The sequence below is a fragment of the Saccoglossus kowalevskii genome, chromosome 10 (assembly GCF_978046115.1).
Source record: "Saccoglossus kowalevskii chromosome 10, keSacKowa6.1, whole genome shotgun sequence".
In the NCBI taxonomy this organism is placed as follows: domain Eukaryota; kingdom Metazoa; phylum Hemichordata; class Enteropneusta; family Harrimaniidae; genus Saccoglossus; species Saccoglossus kowalevskii.
This window is the reverse complement of record NC_140650.1, coordinates 9,403,730-9,428,622: the sequence shown is the minus strand read 5'-3', so window position 1 is coordinate 9,428,622 and position 24,893 is coordinate 9,403,730. Positions and strand designations below refer to the sequence as shown.

The 24,893-nt window shown below is 34.1% G+C and overlaps 1 protein-coding gene across 1 annotated transcript in view; it reads right to left on the bottom strand.

The window, feature by feature from the left end:
* Positions 1–232: 232 nt before the first annotated feature.
* The window catches only part of LOC100375775 (uncharacterized), a 64,928-nt gene continuing 40,267 nt past the window's right edge, over positions 233–24,893 (bottom strand). Inside the window, exons 3-7 of the mRNA XM_085504222.1 lie at positions 12,027–12,248; positions 10,763–10,946; positions 6,693–6,886; positions 5,626–5,827; positions 233–3,230 (exon numbers count right to left, since the gene is read on the bottom strand). Coding sequence (XP_085360348.1) covers positions 2,518–3,230; positions 5,626–5,827; positions 6,693–6,886; positions 10,763–10,946; positions 12,027–12,248 — 1,515 coding nt within the window. The 3' untranslated portion in view covers positions 233–2,517. The remainder of the gene's footprint in view (positions 3,231–5,625; positions 5,828–6,692; positions 6,887–10,762; positions 10,947–12,026; positions 12,249–24,893) is intronic.

Below are 24,893 nucleotides of genomic sequence, written 5' to 3'. Positions count from 1 at the left end.
GACGATGACAACAAAAACAACGCAGACAGACATTTTTCCCTTAATATACCTAAATAAAAATGTTTATATTTCCTGTAACCTGTACCAGCTATCCCCCCCCCCTTGCCTCCCTCTCCTCTGTGAATCGGTTGATGATGATTTATAGAAGCAATCTGTCTAGCTGATTCAAAATGAAACTAATCTGACCAGCAGTTTCAGAGAAGTGAAAGAAAATGAAACATGCATACACATATTTGAATATAACAATTTTTTTACTCGTCATTAATTGCTGAGATGTTTACATTAATGAATTGAAAAAATGAAATTCTAAAATACGTAACTATATTTAGCGTGCAGAAAACAATTGAAAATTGGGATGGCAAAGAGAAGGACCTGACGATTTTGTTCATACATTCAAACCAACAATGAAGGCAGAAACAATCTAAGAAATCAAACTATTGAAGAAAGTTATTTTAATTTAAACAAATCATAAATTATTATGAGCAGCAAGGGTGATGAAGAAAAATATTAATACAAAAAAAAAAAGCGCGTTTTGAACCTGTGCATGAACATTTGAACAATTTTACTTCTGTCGTGTTCATGGAGTTTGGATTGTGTGTGTTGTTACATATTTGTAATTTGCTTGTAAATTATTTGTAGTATTCATTTTCTCATGTTATTGGAGAAGACATAAGTTGCATACTTGGCACTCATTTATTCATGTTACATGGCTGGCCCTGACACATGAATAAAATCTGTGTCTGACCGACATGTGACATTCCAAATTAGCATACAAGTATGATACAATCGTATTTGAATATTCATCAATCCAAATTAACATACAAGTATGTTACAATCTATAGAGGAACTGTGGTACAATCTTATTTGAGTATCTGAGCAACTCAGTAACAACAAAAAAGACAGTGTAATTGAAATATTCAAAACACCACACATGATCACTGGGATGATTTGTAACAACAATCGCAATTTGTATATGGCTCTATCACTGAATTATTTTCCAACAGAAAAAGAAACGATCTCTCAGGAAACCAGCTTGTATGGCCTCACGATAACCTTAATGCCTTGGAGTAACTGAGAGGGCATTACTTATTGTGTTTGATCAAAACAAGAGAGTTTTAATAAATTATATGCAGCAACAACTGTCACCATTTGATTGGCACAGAGCAAGAATAGGGCTATGAAACATAGAACACGCTTTGGTTCAGAACACACTCATACATATAACATAGTTTCTAAAGAAATAAAGCAGCAGGGTTTACATATATAAATATCAATATGGCCTGATTTCACTAACATTATAGGAGCCTTATTCATTTTGGGGGTATCATGCGGGCACGCAAGTTATTCCATTTTATTACCCAGAATGCAATTCAAGGGAAACACTTGCTCATCGACAATATCTCTCAGCAAACTCACTCATAATCATGCAGACTAAAAAAAAATTTGTCCATGAAAAAAAAACCTTCAAATTACAAATCTTACAACAGAGACTGGAAAATTTAACCTTCTTGATTTTTTTGGTGAAAAAAAAAAAAGAAGCTGAAAAAAATCAACCTTCATTCATTCATTTACTGAATAAAATACAGTTATTATATAATTCTATTACTAGAATACAATAGATTTTACAACATGAAATTGCATTTAAAACTGCTATATGTTTCTAAAAATGACTTCAAAAACTATGAAATTAGACAGCTTTTACAAATAAAAGTTGCAGTTAAGCAATTGGCAGAGTAGCAGCCATCTTGTCATTGAAACTGGTGAGAGCTAATTTCATTTTACAGGAACGATGTCTTTTCCGTCAATACAATATTCAAATGTTACATTACATGCTTAAGTTATAACTAAATCCTTGAGTTTCAAAAAGACACTTCTCTACAAAGTTTAAACACTGAAGACATTTTTTTTTTCATTTATATAGGAATTTTTCCAAAAAAACTTCTTTGGTAAACTTTAAACTTGTTCAATTTAACACTTACTCACACATCAATCATACCATTTCATAATTTTTGTTTTTGAAGTATTCATTGGCAATTTAGTTTGTTTGGAAATGGATTGCATGCCAACTACCGAAAAATTGTGCGGTAGATTAATCGAAACATACAACCCACAATTCATTATTATCCTGAATATAAGATTGCCAATTGAATTAATTTCACACAGAAACTCTTGAGATAAGTAAACGAATATATACGCTGAGCCTTCAAACTTGACGTACAATTTGTAAACTCACACACAAGAAAACAATGAACATTACATTCAAATATAACATTACATAAAAAATTATGAGTGGAAAAAAAAAAAAACAAGAAGAACCCACATGCAGTGCTCAGTAATTTATTTGTAGCCATTTAGAAAACAAATCAGCTAAACTTTTTAAAAATTCAATGGTCTGAAAACAATATTTTCTTCTTTTTTTTTACTTTTTAATCTTTCATTCTGGACAACAAACACCAACGACATTTATGCGTTTCTATTCAACTTCTAGGTTTTCACTCGGAGTAAATCTCACACTCATTATTTTTTAAAGAAATCAATATCGGCTTTCACACAGTTGCCGGTAGCAACATCTAATGCACTAACTTTGATTTCTGTATCCCCAAACAACATGGTAATTTGTATTTCCCGTCTCCTTGGCAACTGCATGTAGGTGGAATCAGACATATCAATATGCAAGGTACCACACTTTTTAACCCCCTCATCAGTGAGGTACCGCACCCGCTGCTTGTCGCTGCAGTACATGTTAATTACTGTTGACTTCTGATTAGGCTTGGCCGGTGTGTAGCTACGAGTAACAAACTCCCCAACCGCTATCGGTTGGTCACATAATGTAAACGTATCGAAAATATCAGAACACCACTCAACCTCATCTTTAACAATTAACTTTTCCTCAGGGTGCTTTCCCCTTATAAACTTATTCAGAACCCCCACACCGTAGGTCAAAGGAGATCGTCGAACACGCACAACATTAGGATCAATGCCATATAGTACGGCTCCCTTTAATATCGTAAGCCCCACGTCTTGTGGAATAATGACACGTAACTTGTCCTTGAAAGACTTTCGGATTTCTTCCTGAAGGAGTGGTGATTCAGCAAATCCACCAACGAGGAAAAGATAGTTAACATGATCCAGACTCGGTTTCTGCAGGACAAGCTCAATTTCTTGTCGGATATGGTCTAAGGTTGGTAAGAAGAGTCGCCGCATTCCTTCGGGCGTAAATCTAAGCATACCTGGAACTCAAGATTGAAATTAAAGAGAATCTCTTCTAAATGGAGTAAAAACAATATTCCCAGTTGGTATACTACAACAAATTCACCAAAACAATATCAGTTCTGGATTTTTCAATTTTAATTGATCAGTGCTGTATTACAAATTTATTGTTGCTTATAATATGTAAAATTGGTTTGTCAAATTACTGTATCATATTCAGCTCTTTATGCTTTACAAAATTCTTAATTGCATAAACTGACATAATTTATGAGAATGTTAAAATGATATGATGCCAAGAAAATTAAAAACAAATTTTTGTTTCATATTTTTACATTTTTATTTGAGTAGTGTTTATACAGGGTTATTTTCAGATGACTAGTATGAAGGGTGAGTGACAGAAGAACAAAGTTTCTTTTTATTAATAAAGAGAAATTTAATGTTTATTTGCCACCACAAAAAATCTATAAGTTGTTTTAATAGTGTTATGTTATGTTATGTTGTGCTATTCTATGCTATGCTATGCTATGCTATGCTATGCTATGCTATGCTATGCTATGCTATGCTATGATGTGCTATGCTGTGCTGTGCTGTGCTGTGCTATGCTATGCTTTGCTATGTTATGCGATGTAATGCAATGCAATGCTGTGCTATGCTATGCTATGCTATGCTATGCTATGCTATGCTATGCTGTGCTGTGCTGTGCTATGCTATGCTTTGCTATGTTATGCGATGTAATGCAATGCAATGCTGTGCTATGCTATGCGATGGTATGCTGTGCTATGCTATGCTATGCTATGCTGTGCTATGCTATGCTATGCTTTGCTATGTTATGCGATGTAATGCAATGCAATGCTGTGCTATGCTATGCTATGCTATGCTGTGCAATGCTATGCTATGCTATGCTATGCTGTGCTATGCTATGCTATGCTATGCTATGCTATGCTATGCTATGCTATGCTATGCAAAGGTATGCTGTGCGATTCTATGCTATGCTAAGCTGTGCTATGCTATGCTATGCTATGCTATGCTATGCTATGCTATGCGATGCTGTGCTATGCTGTGCTATGCTATGCTGTGCTGTGCTGTGCTATGCTATGCGATGCTATGCTATGCGATGGTATGCTGTGCTATGCTATGCTATGCTGTGCAATGCTATGCTATGCTATGCTATGCTATGCTATGCTGTGCTATGCTATGCTATGCTATGCTATGCTATGCTATGCTATGCAAAGGTATGCTGTGCGATTCTATGCTATGCTAAGCTGTGCTATGCTATGCTATGCTATGCTATGCTATGCGATGCTGTGCTATGCTGTGCTATGCTATGCTGTGCTGTGCTGTGCTGTGCTATGCTATGCGATGCTATGCTATGCGATGGTATGCTGTGCTATGCTATGCTATGCTATGCTATGCTGTGCTATGTTGTGCTATGCTATGCTATGTATTTTGTTATGATATATTAAGTATTTATTTTGTTATGCCACTTTATGTTATGTTGAATAACTGAAATAATAAATTTAAATGATATAATAAAATAGCGAAACATAATCAAAGAAATGGGTTGAAACATACTCAGGAAAGTGGAAAGTTTAGGGTTTGATTGATGAAGAAAGGGTCTACTGAATTAAAGGTCAAATGAGGTCAAAGCAACAATAAATTCATGAATAAGAACTAATGATATAATGAATTGGAAGAATACTATGATACCAACTAGGAATATGTATAGGGGGGCAGGGGGGCTTGACTGGGAGGAGAGGGGAGGTGAAATTAAGAAGGAAGTTTTGTCATGTTACTATCAGATCCACAAACAATATAAATTGAACATGGAATAATTCAATTATGAATATACTTTGATTGTATCCAAATCTTTTATATTATATAATGTCTAAATGAGAAGATTTTTGATGGGAGGAGAGAGGACTACAGTGGAGGAGAAAATAAATAATAAAAAAAGAAGCAAATAAAACAATAACAAATAATAATCTATCAACCAGACTAACATAAACTCTTGTTCCTCAAATCCTAGTTATTTATCTTTTTTTTTCAAAATTGCAACTGAGATGATGAAATTTTATGGCAACATCGTTATATTGCTTATTTATATAAATTTCTGTCAACTGAACCAAATAATAAAATTAAAAATACAAAATCAGCATGACACTGAAATTTTCTTTTCATGAACTTTGGGAACAAGACATTTCATGAGATCTGGCCTAAAAACCAGCATTAATAATAATTAACGAAATAAATATTCAACAATGATAATAAATAATAATAGATAATAAATAATAATAGAAATAACAAAAATGAAAACACATTAATTAAGATATTTGTTATTTCATATATCTCGTAATGAGACGTTACGGCAATAAAGTTGAAATTAACAAACACACAACATGCAAGAACACCACTCACCTTGCGATGACCATGTGACATCTTTATCACCGAACTTCTTAACTGCTATCTCTACCGTTCTATTTTTCGTATATTTTTTATAGTAATCAATGAAGGAAAATGGTAGCGATACGTTCAATGGATTATTTTTCCAGGGACTAGCGTTACGCTTACGGGCCTCAAAGGCTATCATTAAATCTACCCAACCAGCTGGTCGCTTCATCTGAAATGAATCAACAAAACATCAGAGATTGCACTTATATTGATGGTTCTTGTCACGTCTTTATCGCCTTATGAATATGCATGAATGATTCCAACAAATGAATCAGTTATCAAAAACTTATTTTAATTTTTGTGTCACTGACATAATTTGTCTACATTCCAGTATTTATCTTCCCTGTCAGTGATTCATGATGAAATGATAAGCCTACAACAAATGCATATGTGATTGACAGATTTGTTATTGTCCGTGTTTGTTCAATTTCTCATGCCGAGAAGCGTTCTATGGTTACACAAGTTCTATATTTATCAGTTGTTAAGCAAGATCTTATGATTGTTACCAACAATATTATTCAGCCATTTTATCATAATTTCCAACATCAAAATTAGTCATTTTTCACTTAATTTAACAGCAGCAATGGCTAGAAGTAACGTAGAATGATAACAAACACTTCAGCCCATGGATTGCAAGTCCTGTCATCACGTCCACAGTCTCTCAGGTGACACAACAACCATGGTGCTTTAACTTTTAGAACATCAGAATATTTCCCATCCCAATTTTTTGGAGCCACATTTTGTATGTATTTTTCTAAAATTAATTTTGGCCAAATAGACATAATTTTCTATCGCTTAAAAATATGTATCATAATTTTTGGAAAAAAATATTATGTGGGTTTATTAATTTTGCAAATGGCGACAAAATTTGACTCTGGCGCTCAAATAGTTACGAATTTTTACCATCGTAGAAATAAACAATCTGATGAATTTTGTTTTCAACGCAAATCTAATTAGAGCCATGCACCTTCAGATTTGATAATTGTCCTTACTAACAATATTCTAACTGTCACCAGTGAAAATTGTGTAATTACCTTAAATTCGTCAAGAAATTCTTTGGTGAATATATCATCTAATAAATCTTCAAAAGCTTTGTCTATACTGACGGAGCCATACTCGCCACCGGCGGCTTTATGTAGCTCTTTTAGTGTTCCCAAATGCTCTTCCAGTTCATGTACGGTAATATCGACGGTGCCACCGCCGCAATCTACTACCATGTACTTAGTTCCTACAAATATATAAAATTGTGTGAAATAATGGTCACTGAAATAAGCATGGACCTTAACAATTTGTTTGGCTGATGATAAGTATGTAAATTACGGAAAGCAATTCTAACCAATTGGATGACCCGATAGATCCAAAGGAACATCAGGTGATCTCTTATAGAGTGATGTAGTTGAACACAACAATGACAGAAATTGTGTCAATAAGAATGGTAAAATATCAAGCATTGAGGCTGTTAACCTTTTCACCACCAGTCTCCTTTTTTCATCACAAAATAGTCCTGTTTATAGTCTGCACTTTCCTTCAGAACATTTGGACAAAAATAGCCAATTTATTTTTGGTAAATTGACTTAAATTTTTTCTGTTGGTTCCAAAATTAGGGTTCATTTCCAGAAATATTGAAGAATATAAGAACAAGCAGCCTCTCGGCTGAGATAGCTCCACTGTTAGCAATGCACATTTCAATTAAAAAACAGAAGATATCATTAGAAAATGAACAAAATGTATAGTATCAAAACAATCAGACTTGCGGTTTTCAACAAGAAGTGGAAAATATCACTTTTTACTAAAAATGACAAAAATATTCATCAAAATTAGAGAATTGAAGATATCATGATGAAATGAACAAATCTAGGAAAGGTCTACCTAAGGTACATATACACCAAGTATCAAAGCATTCAGGCTTGTAGTTTTCAAGAAGAAGTCAAAAAAGTAAAACATGTGACACAGACGACGACGACGGACCAGCACTCATATGATAAGCTCCGCTCGACAAAGTCGACAGCGGAGCTAATAAAAATAATATTTGTCTTTGCTAATAAAACAGAAGGTCGTTGGATGTCATTAACCTTTTGAGTGCTGGAATTTTCCCCTCCAAATTTTTTATGTAATACTTTCCAAATTTTAGTGTATTTTTTAAAAATTTGTTTGTTAATTATGAACGAAATCAACATAATACTCATAATCACCTGTCTTAGGGAAGAGTAGGAAATCAAACGGGCGGTGCACCGCGGTCATTACCGCGGTGTACCGCAGAACGCCGGGGAGAGCCGCGGACTGCTTATAATTAGGGGTCTCTACCGCTGTACCGGTCTCTACTGCGGTCCTCGGTAATGTGTGAAATACGTAATTAACAGTTTCTTTGTGATTCCACGAGTCATTGTTTTAAAATCGATGCTGTAAATGAATACGATATGTGCGCTTGTTTAGTATTTAGTACATGTATTTAGCGTAAATTTCCAAAGTGATGCGATACAATTTTGCATGGTACATGTAGGTATACCTTTATTACACTGGAATAAAGTTTACAATTGAAAAGAGGACGATTTACAAAGTTTCAGCGTATCCAAGCCGTATCCTGGTTCTTGATTGATTTGGCAGTATCATGTTCACCATTTGTGTCACACTCCAGAAAAAATGGCCAGCAAACGAGAAACGGGCGAACTAATCAAAACAGGTCAGGCTGTCTCCATTGCACTGACAATGACATGATTATTTTCTGTTTCGTTTCATAAATCTTGCCTTGCGCATGTATTCTTGGTTGACAGAATCTTTTTTAAACAAAAGACGTTATTTTTCTGTTACATGTTCGTGTTCCATGGTACTCGTGAGTGTGAAAGGCATTTTGAATGAATAATTATTGAGTTTATGATACCGTACGATAACGCTAGCTGGCTCGATTAGAATTTCATTGCGTGTGAACCACTGAGGTCATTGCCCGTTACTGTGCCAACCTCACGTAGTTCAAAAGCACCTGACGTTGTTTTGTTTTGTTTTTCACTCGAAATGTAAGCAATCGAATACTCTGCGTTCAAAGTACGCTGCTCCGAGTTTGAAATTACAGTAAATTGTAACGCATGGATTTTATTTACATGAAATTTAGTTTATTTCAAAATGATATAGATGTCAAACCATAATTATTATTATTTGAAATGTTGTTTCTTGACTTGACTTTTCTGGCTTTAATGTTTTGTGTGTGCATGTTTGTTTACAATATCATTATCAACAACAGTTATTCAGTGGCCCCGTCTCTGAGGCAGTAAGTCGTGGTTTCGACTAAGTCGCGTAGTTCGATGGCTCCGGACGATTGTATTGTGTTTTGCCGTCAGTTTTAAAGTAGAAAAACTAAGTCTGGTATTATCGCGTATTTAATTGCCCGCTCAATCAGTTGGAGGTGACAACTTAACACCTACAGACCGTCAATTACTGAAATAGAAAGGGTGATAGCAGCCTGACTCGAGGTGTCGACAGGGGTATAAAAAATAAGTTTGCATAATTATTGCAAAGGCAGCGCATTATCAAGTCGGCAAAGTTGAAATATTCACAGCCAGTACGTAAACAATGAAAAACAAGTTTGCGCAATTATTACGAAGCCAACGCATTATCAAGTCGGCAAAGTTGAAATATTCACAGCCAGTACGTAAACAATGGAAAATAAGTTTGCGTAATTATTAGGAAGGCAATGCATTATCACGTCGGCAATGGTGAAATATTCACAACCAGAACGGTAAAAATTTTTACGTAGGCAATGCAGAGCCAGTAAAAATTTGCGTAATGGGATGTGTATAAGAAAAAGGTCAACGCGCGGAGCGCGAATGGTCACCAAGGTAACAACCCACTTGTTCAGCGCGTGACTTGGGGTTAAACTTGGGCCAAGGTTTATTAGATTAGTCAGTTTCGCCAAGAAGTGCGCTCTTTTTTTCGCTGATCACCCAGTTGTTGTAGTATATATTGTAGCACCAAGTGTGTGACACTCTCTCTTCGACTTCGGCTTCCTTTTCCTACTTAGTGCATAGTCTCGAGGTAACGTAAACTGCGGCCTCTCGAGTGTTTTACACTTGGAATTTATACTTCGCCCGATTATATTGGTATACGCGAAACATTAATCTTTTAAAATAAATCCTGAGACTCTACATGATGTAAATTCAAAATAATGTGATAATATTTTACATTATGTGGGGTCTACATTATTCTGGGTTGCTTTGCGATGTTATACCAAGACTCGTGAAAATAAAATAGTGTTCTTCTGCGAACTAATAGAGACGATTTTTCCAATCTCCTGGTACCACTCGATTTTTATTATTTGAACTTGGCGGCAAGTAACCTTTAGTTTCCCAGTCTATTGTGTCCATTCATAGTCTTAACAATAGGGTGTAAATTGCCATGCGAGTCTACCGCACACGACCGCGGTAAACCGGGGTCATGGAATCTATGCATAAATTTGCATAAAATGCGGTCGACCGGCGAGCACCCACCACCACCGCAGTAATGACCGCGGTAAACCGCGAGTTTGATTTCCTACTCTTCCCTTAATCAGAATTTTTTTAAAAATTAAAGCTAAAAGTTGACTTTGTCAAGAGTTAGATTAGTAAAGAGATTTCCTTGACTCTAACAATTCGTATTTAGTCAAGCTGAAATTATAATTAAACATGCGTAAAACATGTTTGAGCCATTCTCTATTGATTTCCACGGAAACATCTCATATCATCATAAAATCTTGAGCTCTTCAAATCTTCCAATTTTGTTTAGTTGTATTTAGTGCAAAAATTATATAGTTATAAAAACTCCTTGTTAGAATTTCTGATGAATTTTATTAAAACATGGTTTCAATAGAAATTGTTCTGAAAATGCCCTATTTTTGCATGTTTTCAGATACATTTTCTCTAAAATAATGTTTTGACCGTGGGAAATCACTGAGAAGCTGATAGCTGATGCGTAGCACATATTAACCAAAACATTGTGAATCTAGTCAACCCTATTTATTATGTTAAATTCCCAGGAATGATCTCACCTTTCAATAAAATCAGTAGAAAGGATTACGAAGTATGTTAACAACAAAATAACATTTAGCTGAAAATATGAATATAGGTATTAATCTTACCATGCATGAAATCTACATTGATTGGTCCAATTGATAAGCGGCAACCGCTACGGTAATGACTAAGTCGATTATTCTCGTCTGGAATAATCTCATGTAGTTTCATCTTACGGATATATATTGACGCGGCTTCTGGTTCCAGTGCTATGAGGAGTTGCTCTGGAAAAGCTTTGGAACTGATACCAGCCTACAAATGAAAAATAAAGAAAAATGTAAACTTTGAAATCATTCTGTAAAGTCCGATTTGATTGCAATTAATCATAATGAAGAAATATCATTTTTTAATATTTATATGAACCATTTAGAAGACATGTCACAGAGATCATTTACTGAAAATACCAAGTTTTATTCAATAGAAGAACAAATAAACCAACAATTGTATTCAACATATAATGGGTATCATTAAAACAAACACTTGTGTAAACACAAACACATAGTAAGAGAAAATATGACAAAGAGAATTCAACAACACTTTTGAACATTTGTTATTTTTCATAAAATCAACAACAACGACAACGCCGGACAAAATCTTTCCCTTAATATACCTTTCCCTTCCATCTTTGCATTATTATTTTCATGATTAGGACCTACAGCTGACTGCAATTTCTGTCCATCAAAACAAAATTAAATCTTTGAGTGTCCTTGTCACCTATTTGTTCCATCCACAAGATATTTCTGTACTGTTTGCTTCTGACAGGAAATGTTGATAATTAACAAAGATTGTTATCAAAAACTAAAAGCCAATGTTAGATATTGTTTGTATGATTCAAAATTAATTTGAAATTCAAAGAAAATTTTGTGAAATGGGTACAAATTTATGTCAAATTTTTTGGCGGGAAAAATATCTGGCGATCAAAAGGTAGATAGAGAAGATATAGAAAAATACATTTAAATGTTTCACCAAAATATTGGCGGAAACTTGTATTGAAAATAATACTAAATGCCAAATTTATGTTTCTCTCCAAGATAAAAACAAATATAAGTTTTATTCTTAACACTGAGGGCATTTCATAGAATGGAATTGAGTGCCCACACAGACTACTAAAAGTCACACATCCTGGTCATTTTGGGGTATTATTGTCCTATAACAGCAATAATCTTGAATCTTATACATTAATTTTTGTCATAATAAATATTTTATCAACATATGTTAATAGACATTTGTTTAAATGAAATCAACAAATTCTCATTTATAGTGAATTTGTACCACCAGAAGTACCAGGATGTGTGACCTTTTAGGGTCACACATATGGTCTATTTTGTTTACCTTATATGCAGCTTCTCTCATGAATTGTTTTGCAGGTTGTTTCCAAATGGCAGGTACTGTTATCACCCATCTTATGTCTTCGTTTTCTATCCGGTCTTCCAACTGATCGTTCAGTTCTTGTAAGGCGTGTTCCTTGAAAAAACGTAGCGCATGGGAGAACACTTCTATCGCAGGCTTTCTTTTGCCGTTCACCGCTGTCAATTCTGTTTTGTTGCTTAGATCCTGTAAGAGAAACAATTTATTTATGTAATAATACATAATTAAATGGGGGGAAAAAAGCACTTGCATTTGAGAAAAATATCAAAATGGTTAAAATTTTATAATGCCAAATAATATGTTCAAGTTTAATACCTTATAAAGTTATTGAGACCACAATAATTGTAAAATGCAAAATTTACCGTAGAGAAAATGGCAGCCGAGAACTCATTGACAGTGAGACACCATGAGTTTAGTTTTCGTGCATTTTATAGTATTTAACTCTCTCTCGTTGTCTTGTCCATTGTTCCCTTGACCTATGTAACCATAGTAACAATGGATGTGATGACAAGAGATTAGAACACTATTTGAAGTGTGAATACAAGTCTCATGGCTCTCGCGAGACTTTGGTGCATCTGTATTAATAGTGAATGAATCTTGGTGGCTTTGTCCATTGATTCTAAAGCACACAAACCCAGAGTAGGGGTCAACGACCTCCAGGTAGGTTTTGAAATCAGAATCTAACTACCATGAAAATGTTGTCATCTGTGGGGAGTTTAATTGAGTGTGAGAGACATGTACACACTGGACAAATACTGTAAAATAATTTATTTTAGCTGAATTTAATTTTCGCTGAAAAGACATTTTGGGTGTTTTGTATGGAAATCAGTTTCACTGAATCATTCCTTCAGCAAAAATGGCGAAAATTAATTCCTAAGCAAAAATAAAGTATTTTACAGTACATTCATTATAGCAAGAGTGTTCCATAGAACAGCATCCTCTAGAGGCCAATATTGTCTAGAAAAGCGCCACCTAGAGGCAACATGATTCACCAAGATACCAACAAAACTGATAGTACATAAGATATGATAAATATCCTGGTCATTCACAGCACAGGATTCATAGCTCATATTTCAGAAATCCAATATGATATTTTGGGCGATAACAACATAACTGAAATACCATAACCGATTGACATTCTATTAACTGCATTTGTAGCTTAGACAGCCTAGACGAGGTACTAAAATACAATATAGTGTCAAGCAAAAGCTGCCATATAAGATTAGAAAAATTGTCACTTTGAAAAAAAGGTATGAATTATGCTAAGCAGCCAACAACTGGTACTCATGAAATATGCATTTTTAACCAAGCAGACAAACAATTGACTGCTCTGCCAATAAAAAAAAAGTTTATTGACTTTATACAAACTGTCCACATTTTTATGTCATGCAGACTCGTGCAAATAAATCATCTACATGAACTTCCTTTCCTCGGCAAACTGTTAGGGAAATATTTTGGACACTTTTATGTTATTTTTATTATGATTAGTTTGTTCCTTTTTTTACTAAATATAATATAATTTGATATTGACTTATAATATCTTGACTAACATTTTTGAAAAAATTTTTTTTTTTGAAAGTTGAAAGGAGAAATTGAATCAGGTGTTATTTTTAAGTAAATTTTAAAAAGTATATATTTTGTGTTCTAGTATTTTTTTGGAAGGGGAGGGGGAATTATATATTTAATAGAAGCGCATATAACTCCAAAATTCCTTATATCATACACTTGATCATTAAAATATCCCTTATATCATAGACATGCCTCTAGGGTTAATATATAATACGGCAAACAACACCATATATTTGTGGGTAAGTGACACATGAGTACATCTAATGATGGTGTGATACCTACAATCATGACAAACGTACAGTGTTGAGATTATGTAACTTGAGAGGAGACCATGACCCAAAATACCATACCCAAGTTACTGTCTTCACCACCAATAACTCATCAGTAGTAACTGACTAGGGTATCATCAAGTCTACCACAACACATTCAGTGTCACCATTTAATGAATAAGACAAGATAACACAAAACAGTCTAGTTTACCCATTTGTCACGTTGAATGGACAGAAATGGCTTTGCTAAGAAAGCAATGAATAAATCATTTTTCCCTGATACTATGAGATGATTATTTTTTTTCTGCATCAACTATTTATATAAGCAAGTCTGGTATAACTGGATTTCATTTCAGCTGTTGTCTCTTCATCAATATAGACCGTGAATACCACTGATATCTGTATCAAAGATATCTGTATTTGCTGCTGAATCTGAATCTGAATTTTGAGTGTAGAAGCAACACAAAAACTTCTTATCAAAGATGAAGGATTAGAAGGTTGCTATGGTAACATAACATAGGAGGAGGCATTGTTACCATATGGCCATAATTCTATGGGTTATTTTTTTATCATCAAAAAAAATGTTTAACTGTTTGAATGCCAAAGTCAAATTTTGTCAAAATCCACCCACAAAATTTTGTTCATATTTTCACAAAATCTTGATCAAAAGCTGTAACTAAAATACTATTATGTTCAAAATTATCAAAAAAATATAGAAATATACATAAAAAAGCAAAATGTTACACCAACATTTTGGTTGGAAAAATAAATGATTATTTTGAAAATCTTCCTAGTTATCCAGTTATCCTAACATTTCTAATTTTGTGTCCCTTTTACCCACTCCAGTGCTAGGTTAAGACCTTGTATCAGTCACTATCGGAGTGATCAATTTATCGTCATTCAAAATTGGCTTTAGCAATGAGTGCATACATTTTTCTTTTTATGTTTCATGTGTTGTTTGTTAAATAGTATGTAGCAACAAACAATATTGAAAAAGTATTTGAAAAGTAGCTTAATAAGTAGATCATCATCAGTTCATAAAACTACGTCCATCAATTAGTGAGTGGATTTCATGGAGTGACAACATTACATCAGTCTACGGTTGCTGTTATTAGTTGGACTCCTATCTATTTTTACCATGGATGCGACACCACTATATACATAATACAGATTACTATATTTCTGTAATTCACACAACATATGTTATCAAATAACTTCTTATATTATAATAATATTCAACAGAGTATAATAAACTTGTTCTAAACATTCTATCCTATATATATATATATTTATATATTGAGGAAATGCCTCAAGCCATATGCAGGCTGGCATAGATTCTTTCATTTCTGGCAACTAGTTCTGATAATAATAATAATTTTATTAATTGTATAATGGCCTCCGGCCCATTACAATCATGCAAATTAATTATTGACAAGAAATAAATTTACATTACAAAATATGTATGAAAATATAGATGAAGAGTGTGTCAATACATAATATAAGCCCTATATAATAATGTGATGGGGATATTAATATATATATACATACAAGCTTATTAGGTTATTCTCATTTGATCTTTGATTAAAAAACACTTATAAATAAATAGAGCCAAAGAGTTAATGATTTGGCTTTTAGAGGAACTTAATAGTTGTACTAGAGTATTCAAATTTGGGGGTTGTGTCTCATTTGGAAGATACTTTTTCCTGATTGTGTCCCATGCAGTGCATTTTAGTAAAAAATGATATTCATCATCAATTTCTTGCAGGCACAAATGACAAATACGGCTCTCTCTAGGGATATTATTATGTCTGCCTCTTTCTATTTCTGGCAACTAGTTCTGATGACAAATGTCAAAGTCTTTCCACCAGTAATTCTACAAGAATTGCCACAACCAAATTATTTTTGGTGTTGATGTGCACTTTTTGAATGGTTCCACAACTGGCACGCTTGCTCCAAAGGATCCTAGGTGAGGATGCCACAGAAGCATGTCCTTTTAGACGCATAGTATTCAGATTGAAATACTTTATCTGTCTTGATGATGTCTTGATGAGTCTTGTTCCCTGGTTCAAACATATCTTGAGATCTCAGAACAATGTAGATCGTGGAACATATACAAATCAGAAATTGTGCATGAATGAGATTGAATTTTTGACAGTTATTTTCATTTTTTTTTCAAAAATCGTGATTAAGGTTTGTAGAAAATGTTGAATTATGTCCATTTGGTTCAAAGTTAATAAAGAAATTCATAATGACCCCTCAAGAAAAAGCTCCACAAATGTAGGAGAATGCAATTTACAGTTTTTTTATCACTTTTCATTCTCTAGATATTTCAACTTTTCATCAGTATAATGTAGTCAGCCATCTTGATTCTCAAGCAAAGGATTATGGGTAAAGTATGACATAGAATCTGTTGTCAGAAATTGAGATTAAATCAACTGAAGGTCAGTTTGGCTCATTAACATATTCAAATTAGTGAGATGACAGTCAAGGTTTAGATATGAACTATTTAGTACCACTAAAAATAAATATTTAAACTAAGGACATATTTTGACAGGTTTCTCAGTGTTAGCCCAAACAAACAGTGTCCTTCTATAAGCTATCATTTTTCAATAAAACCACAGGGAAGGGTGCAAAACAAAGTGATACTTATAGTTTCCGTGACATCCTTATTCAAGTTTCTACATTTTTTTAATAATTTGTTTGTTTTTTTCAGTTTCTATCAAACTGTGTAAGGTGGTACAGAACTCCTGTTTAGCATGAATTTGCTGGGTGAGTTAAAAAAAAAATGTTACAAAAAATGTCAAATTTGATTGAATTTATACTTCCTATGCAGCCTTTTCTCAATCAGCAATATAATTAATATGTTTTCTAGCTGTCTAAAGGAGGCCAAACATAAGCACCGTAACCAAGGTTACCACCAACATCTCATCAGTGAATAAACCACTGAAAGTTGCTTTGGCCTCCCCATTGAGTCTGTGTGGTACACTCACACAGGGTGGGGGTCGAGGAATTCAACCCAAGATCTCATCTGTCTAGTGCAACAATCAGCAACGTCAAAGAAATGACAAACACAATGATAGACAGAATTCTTATGAAGAAAACTAAAAAAAAAAAAATTAATTTTTGATACTGATGGCTACTTTCATATTTATTTCATCATACTGTGGAATACTTTATTTTTGCTGGAATTAATTTTTGTGAAAAGGCTTTTTGGGCGTTTTGTGTGGAATTTATTTTCACTGATTTTTGATGAGTTTGATATGAAATATAGGAAAAAAAGTATATTCGCTGGATTTTATTTTCACGGAATCATCCCTTCAGCGAAAATAGCAAAAATAAATTCCAAGCGAAAATAAAGTATTCTACAGTATATACTCATTCATATTTTTTGTATGTTTGTTTCATAGATTTGACAATTATAACAACATTTTGGAGCGCATCACTGTGTGTAATACATGGAAAATTTTCAATCAATTTCTGTCATTGTAACAAAGCTATGATTTTCTTGTTTACAAGGTTTTTGTTTTAATGGTTTATTTATCTTAATTAACACCACAGAGGACACCAATAAACAATGTCTTAATGTTCAGTGTTTAATTACAGAGAATAACTCCATGATAACTACTAATCTATGATAAGTAGTATTGCAATTCAGACCTTTACCAATTAACAAAGTTAATGTTTTATTAGTTTAAAGTATTTTTGAACAGAAAAAATGTAGAATTTTACTTTTGGTTATGCAGTGATATAATAATTACACAGAAATGAGGATGAGGAAAGTTACTTTGTTTTAAACAGGATACTGGACTCATTTTTGTTGATCTTAAAAGATTTTATAAATTTGAAGATATGTTAAAAGTATGTGAGCTTCTGCTACCAACTTCACACAAAATGTAATGCCAAACATGAAAAAAAAGTAAAATATCGATCAATATCAATGAAACTGAATTTAGTGTCCAGAAGTTCGGCCAAAATGGGGAAGACTTTACTGTAAACATCATATTAATCATAGGTTTTATTAAGTGAAAAATGAAGAAATCCAACCTACCCTACTTGTATGTTGAAGTTTTTTCTTAGTTAAATTGTCAAGATAAATTAAATATTCATAATTAAGAAGTGTTTTCATGTTTACCATAAAACAAAAACATATTAATATTTCATGCAGCCCTAGAAGTGCACATACAAGAGAATACATGAATTATCTTTCATTTTTTGGCAAATCTCAACAAAAAATTAAGGTCATCAGTAACTCTGCAGGTTATTTGGAGATCTAGCAGATATGAATGGAAGCAGAAACACCAGGGTCATGTAAGAATAAACATAACTCAGTTGATATCATTGTAGAACAAAGTGGTGGTCCATAACATTATGTCAGACTTAATGTAAACCCTTCACTATCCGATTACTCGATTGTAAATATCACATTGAAGCAACCACATGTCAGTAAAACTTCTTTAAGATCATACAAATTGATACTCAGAGCACAGGTTGTGTAAAAGGAATAAAACGCACCGTTGAAATATTACTGTAAAATACTTTATTTTCACTTGGATTTTATTTTAGCAATATTCGCTGAAGTGATGAATGAGTGAATATAAAATCCAGTGAATAGATTTCTCTATGGTAAAAATAAATAATATTTTAATGACTCAGTGTACAGGCAATGAGATTTTTAGTTTATATGGACCACTGCTGGAGATGTGCTTCTAATAGAGAAAATACAATATGAAGCTAAAAGCCATGTTGGTATGAGATTTAAAAACTTTAAACACCCTTTGGCAGCTTGGTTAAGTAGAAATGGAAACCTTTTAAAAAGCTCTTCTGGTAGATCAGGGGTGGTAGTAGTGGTACATGATATTTAGTTCTCTTGTGGTAATACTGTAAAACCATTTATTTTCACTGACAGGGGTGGTAGTAGTGGTACATGATATTTAGTTCTCTTGTGGTAATACTGTAAAACCATTTATTTTCACTGACAGGGGTGGTAGTAGTGGTACATGATATTTAGTTCTCTTGTGGTAATACTGTAAAACCATTTATTTTCACTGACAGGGGTGGTAGTAGTGGTACATGATATTTAGTTCTCTTGTGGTAATACTGTAAAACCATTTATTTTCACTGACAGGGGTGGTAGTAGTGGTACATGATATTTAGTTCTCTTGTGGTAATACTGTAAAACCATTTATTTTCACTGACAGGGGTGGTAGTAGTGGTACATGATATTTAGTTCTCTTGTGGTAATACTGTAAAACCATTTATTTTCACTGACAGGGGTGGTAGTAGTGGTACATGATATTTAGTTCTCTTGTGGTAATACTGTAAAACCATTTATTTTCACTGACAGGGGTGGTAGTAGTGGTACATGATATTTAGTTCTCTTGTGGTAATACTGTAAAACCATTTATTTTCACTGACAGGGGTGGTAGTAGTGGTACATGATATTTAGTTCTCTTGTGGTAATACTGTAAAACCATTTATTTTCACTGACAGGGGTGGTAGTAGTGGTACATGATATTTAGTTCTCTTGTGGTAATACTGTAAAACCATTTATTTTCACTGACAGGGGTGGTAGTAGTGGTACATGATATTTAGTACTCTTGTGGTAATACTGTAAAACCATTTATTTTCACTGACAGGGGTGGTAGTAGTGGTACATGATATTTAGTTCTCTTGTGGTAATACTGTAAAACCATTTATTTTCACTGACAGGGGTGGTAGTAGTGGTACATGATATTTAGTACTCTTGTGGTAATACTGTAAAACCATTTATTTTCACTGACAGGGGTGGTAGTAGTGGTACATGATATTTAGTTCTCTTGTGGTAATACTGTAAAACCATTTATTTTCACTGACAGGGGTGGTAGTAGTGGTACATGATATTTAGTACTCTTGTGGTAATACTGTAAAACCATTTATTTTCACTGACAGGGGTGGTAGTAGTGGTACATGATATTTAGTACTCTTGTGGTAATACTGTAAAACCATTTATTTTCACTGACAGGGGTGGTAGTAGTGGTACATGATATTTAGTACTCTTGTGGTAATACTGTAAAACCATTTATTTTCACTGACAGGGGTGGTAGTAGTGGGACATGATATTTAGTACTCTTGTGGTAATACTGTAAAACCATTTATTTTCACTGACAGGGGTGGTAGTAGTGGGACATGATATTTAGTACTCTTGTGGTAATACTGTAAAACCATTTATTTTCACTGACAGGGGTGGTAGTAGTGGTACATGATATTTAGTTCTCTTGTGGTAATACTGTAAAACCATTTATTTTCACTGACAGGGGTGGTAGTAGTGGTACATGATATTTAGTACTCTTGTGGTAATACTGTAAAACCATTTATTTTCACTGACAGGGGTGGTAGTAGTGGTACATGATATTTAGTTCTCTTGTGGTAATACTGTAAAACCATTTATTTTCACTGACAGGGGTGGTAGTAGTGGTACATGATATTTAGTACTCTTGTGGTAATACTGTAAAACCATTTATTTTCACTGACAGGGGTGGTAGTAGTGGTACATGATATTTAGTTCTCTTGTGGTAATACTGTAAAACCATTTATTTTCACTGACAGGGGTGGTAGTAGTGGTACATGATATTTAGTTCTCTTGTGGTAATACTGTAAAACCATTTATTTTCACTGACAGGGGTGGTAGTAGTGGTACATGATATTTAGTTCTCTTGTGGTAATACTGTAAAACCATTTATTTTCACTGACAGGGGTGGTAGTAGTGGTACATGATATTTAGTTCTCTTGTGGTAATACTGTAAAACCATTTATTTTCACTGACAGGGGTGGTAGTAGTGGTACATGATATTTAGTTCTCTTGTGGTAATACTGTAAAACCATTTATTTTCACTGACAGGGGTGGTAGTAGTGGGACATGATATTTAGTTCTCTTGTGGTAATACTGTAAAACCATTTATTTTCACTGACAGGGGTGGTAGTAGTGGTACATGATATTTAGTTCTCTTGTGGTAATACTGTAAAACCATTTATTTTCACTGACAGGGGTGGTAGTAGTGGTACATGATATTTAGTTCTCTTGTGGTAATACTGTAAAACCATTTATTTTCACTGACAGGGGTGGTAGTAGTGGTACATGATATTTAGTTCTCTTGTGGTAATACTGTAAAACCATTTATTTTCACTGACAGGGGTGGTAGTAGTGGTACATGATATTTAGTTCTCTTGTGGTAATACTGTAAAACCATTTATTTTCACTGACAGGGGTGGTAGTAGTGGTACATGATATTTAGTTCTCTTGTGGTAATACTGTAAAACCATTTATTTTCACTGACAGGGGTGGTAGTAGTGGTACATGATATTTAGTTCTCTTGTGGTAATACTGTAAAACCATTTATTTTCACTGACAGGGGTGGTAGTAGTGGTACATGATATTTAGTTCTCTTGTGGTAATACTGTAAAACCATTTATTTTCACTGACAGGGGTGGTAGTAGTGGTACATGATATTTAGTTCTCTTGTGGTAATACTGTAAAACCATTTATTTTCACTGACAGGGGTGGTAGTAGTGGTACATGATATTTAGTTCTCTTGTGGTAATACTGTAAAACCATTTATTTTCACTGACAGGGGTGGTAGTAGTGGGACATGATATTTAGTTCTCTTGTGGTAATACTGTAAAACCATTTATTTTCACTGACAGGGGTGGTAGTAGTGGGACATGATATTTAGTTCTCTTGTGGTAATACTGTAAAACCATTTATTTTCACTGACAGGGGTGGTAGTAGTGGTACATGATATTTAGTACTCTTGTGGTAATACTGTAAAACCATTTATTTTCACTGACAGGGGTGGTAGTAGTGGTACATGATATTTAGTTCTCTTGTGGTAATACTGTAAAACCATTTATTTTCACTGACAGGGGTGGTAGTAGTGGTACATGATATTTAGTTCTCTTGTGGTAATACTGTAAAACCATTTATTTTCACTGACAGGGGTGGTAGTAGTGGTACATGATATTTAGTTCTCTTGTGGTAATACTGTAAAACCATTTATTTTCACTGACAGGGGTGGTAGTAGTGGTACATGATATTTAGTTCTCTTGTGGTAATACTGTAAAACCATTTATTTTCACTGACAGGGGTGGTAGTAGTGGTACATGATATTTAGTTCTCTTGTGGTAATACTGTAAAACCATTTATTTTCACTGACAGGGGTGGTAGTAGTGGTACATGATATTTAGTTCTCTTGTGGTAATACTGTAAAACCATTTATTTTCACTGACAGGGGTGGTAGTAGTGGTACATGATATTTAGTTCTCTTGTGGTAATACTGTAAAACCATTTATTTTCACTGACAGGGGTGGTAGTAGTGGTACATGATATTTAGTTCTCTTGTGGTAATACTGTAAAACCATTTATTTTCACTGACAGGGGTGGTAGTAGTGGTACATGATATTTAGTTCTCTTGTGGTAATACTGTAAAACCATTTATTTTCACTGACAGGGGTGGTAGTAGTGGTACATGATATTTAGTTCTCTTGTGGTAATACTGTAAAACCATTTATTTTCACTGACAGGGGTGGTAGTAGTGGGACATGATATTTAGTTCTCTTGTGGTAATACTGTAAAACCATTTATTTTCACTGACAGGGGTGGTAGTAGTGGGACATGATATTTAGTTCTCTTGTGGTAATACTGTAAAACCATTTATTTTCACTGACAGGGGTGGTAGTAGTGGTACATGATATTTAGTACTCTTGTGGTAATACTGTAAAACCATTTATTTTCACTGACAGGGGTGGTAGTAGTGGTACATGATATTTAGTTCTCTTGTGGTAATACTGTAAAACCATTTATTTTCACTGACAGGGTGGTAGTAGTGGGACATGATATTTAGTTCTCTTGTGGTAATACTGTAAAACCATTTATTTTCACTGACAGGGGTGGTAGTAGTGGTACATGATATTTAGTACTCTTGTGGTAATACTGTAAAACCATTTATTTTCACTGACAGGGGTGGTAGTAGTGGTACATGATATTTAGTACTCTTGTGGTAATACTGTAAAACCATTTATTTTCACTGACAGGGGTGGTAGTAGTGGTACATGATATTTAGTTCTCTTGTGGTAATACTGTAAAACCATTTATTTTCACTGACAGGGGTGGTAGTAGTGGTACATGATATTTAGTTCTCTTGTGGTAATACTGTAAAACCATTTATTTTCACTGACAGGGGTGGTAGTAGTGGTACATGATATTTAGTTCTCTTGTGGTAATACTGTAAAACCATTTATTTTCACTGACAGGGGTGGTAGTAGTGGTACATGATATTTAGTACTCTTGTGGTAATACTGTAAAACCATTTATTTTCACTGACAGGGGTGGTAGTAGTGGTACATGATATTTAGTTCTCTTGTGGTAATACTGTAAAACCATTTATTTTCACTGACAGGGGTGGTAGTAGTGGTACATGATATTTAGTACTCTTGTGGTAATACTGTAAAACCATTTATTTTCACTGACAGGGGTGGTAGTAGTGGTACATGATATTTAGTTCTCTTGTGGTAATACTGTAAAACCATTTATTTTCACTGACAGGGGTGGTAGTAGTGGTACATGATATTTAGTACTCTTGTGGTAATACTGTAAAACCATTTATTTTCACTGACAGGGGTGGTAGTAGTGGTACATGATATTTAGTACTCTTGTGGTAATACTGTAAAACCATTTATTTTCACTGACAGGGGTGGTAGTAGTGGTACATGATATTTAGTACTCTTGTGGTAATACTGTAAAACCATTTATTTTCACTGACAGGGGTGGTAGTAGTGGGACATGATATTTAGTACTCTTGTGGTAATACTGTAAAACCATTTATTTTCACTGACAGGGGTGGTAGTAGTGGGACATGATATTTAGTACTCTTGTGGTAATACTGTAAAACCATTTATTTTCACTGACAGGGGTGGTAGTAGTGGTACATGATATTTAGTTCTCTTGTGGTAATACTGTAAAACCATTTATTTTCACTGACAGGGGTGGTAGTAGTGGTACATGATATTTAGTACTCTTGTGGTAATACTGTAAAACCATTTATTTTCACTGACAGGGGTGGTAGTAGTGGTACATGATATTTAGTTCTCTTGTGGTAATACTGTAAAACCATTTATTTTCACTGACAGGGGTGGTAGTAGTGGTACATGATATTTAGTACTCTTGTGGTAATACTGTAAAACCATTTATTTTCACTGACAGGGGTGGTAGTAGTGGTACATGATATTTAGTTCTCTTGTGGTAATACTGTAAAACCATTTATTTTCACTGACAGGGGTGGTAGTAGTGGTACATGATATTTAGTTCTCTTGTGGTAATACTGTAAAACCATTTATTTTCACTGACAGGGGTGGTAGTAGTGGTACATGATATTTAGTTCTCTTGTGGTAATACTGTAAAACCATTTATTTTCACTGACAGGGGTGGTAGTAGTGGTACATGATATTTAGTTCTCTTGTGGTAATACTGTAAAACCATTTATTTTCACTGACAGGGGTGGTAGTAGTGGTACATGATATTTAGTTCTCTTGTGGTAATACTGTAAAACCATTTATTTTCACTGACAGGGGTGGTAGTAGTGGGACATGATATTTAGTTCTCTTGTGGTAATACTGTAAAACCATTTATTTTCACTGACAGGGGTGGTAGTAGTGGTACATGATATTTAGTTCTCTTGTGGTAATACTGTAAAACCATTTATTTTCACTGACAGGGGTGGTAGTAGTGGTACATGATATTTAGTTCTCTTGTGGTAATACTGTAAAACCATTTATTTTCACTGACAGGGGTGGTAGTAGTGGTACATGATATTTAGTTCTCTTGTGGTAATACTGTAAAACCATTTATTTTCACTGACAGGGGTGGTAGTAGTGGTACATGATATTTAGTTCTCTTGTGGTAATACTGTAAAACCATTTATTTTCACTGACAGGGGTGGTAGTAGTGGTACATGATATTTAG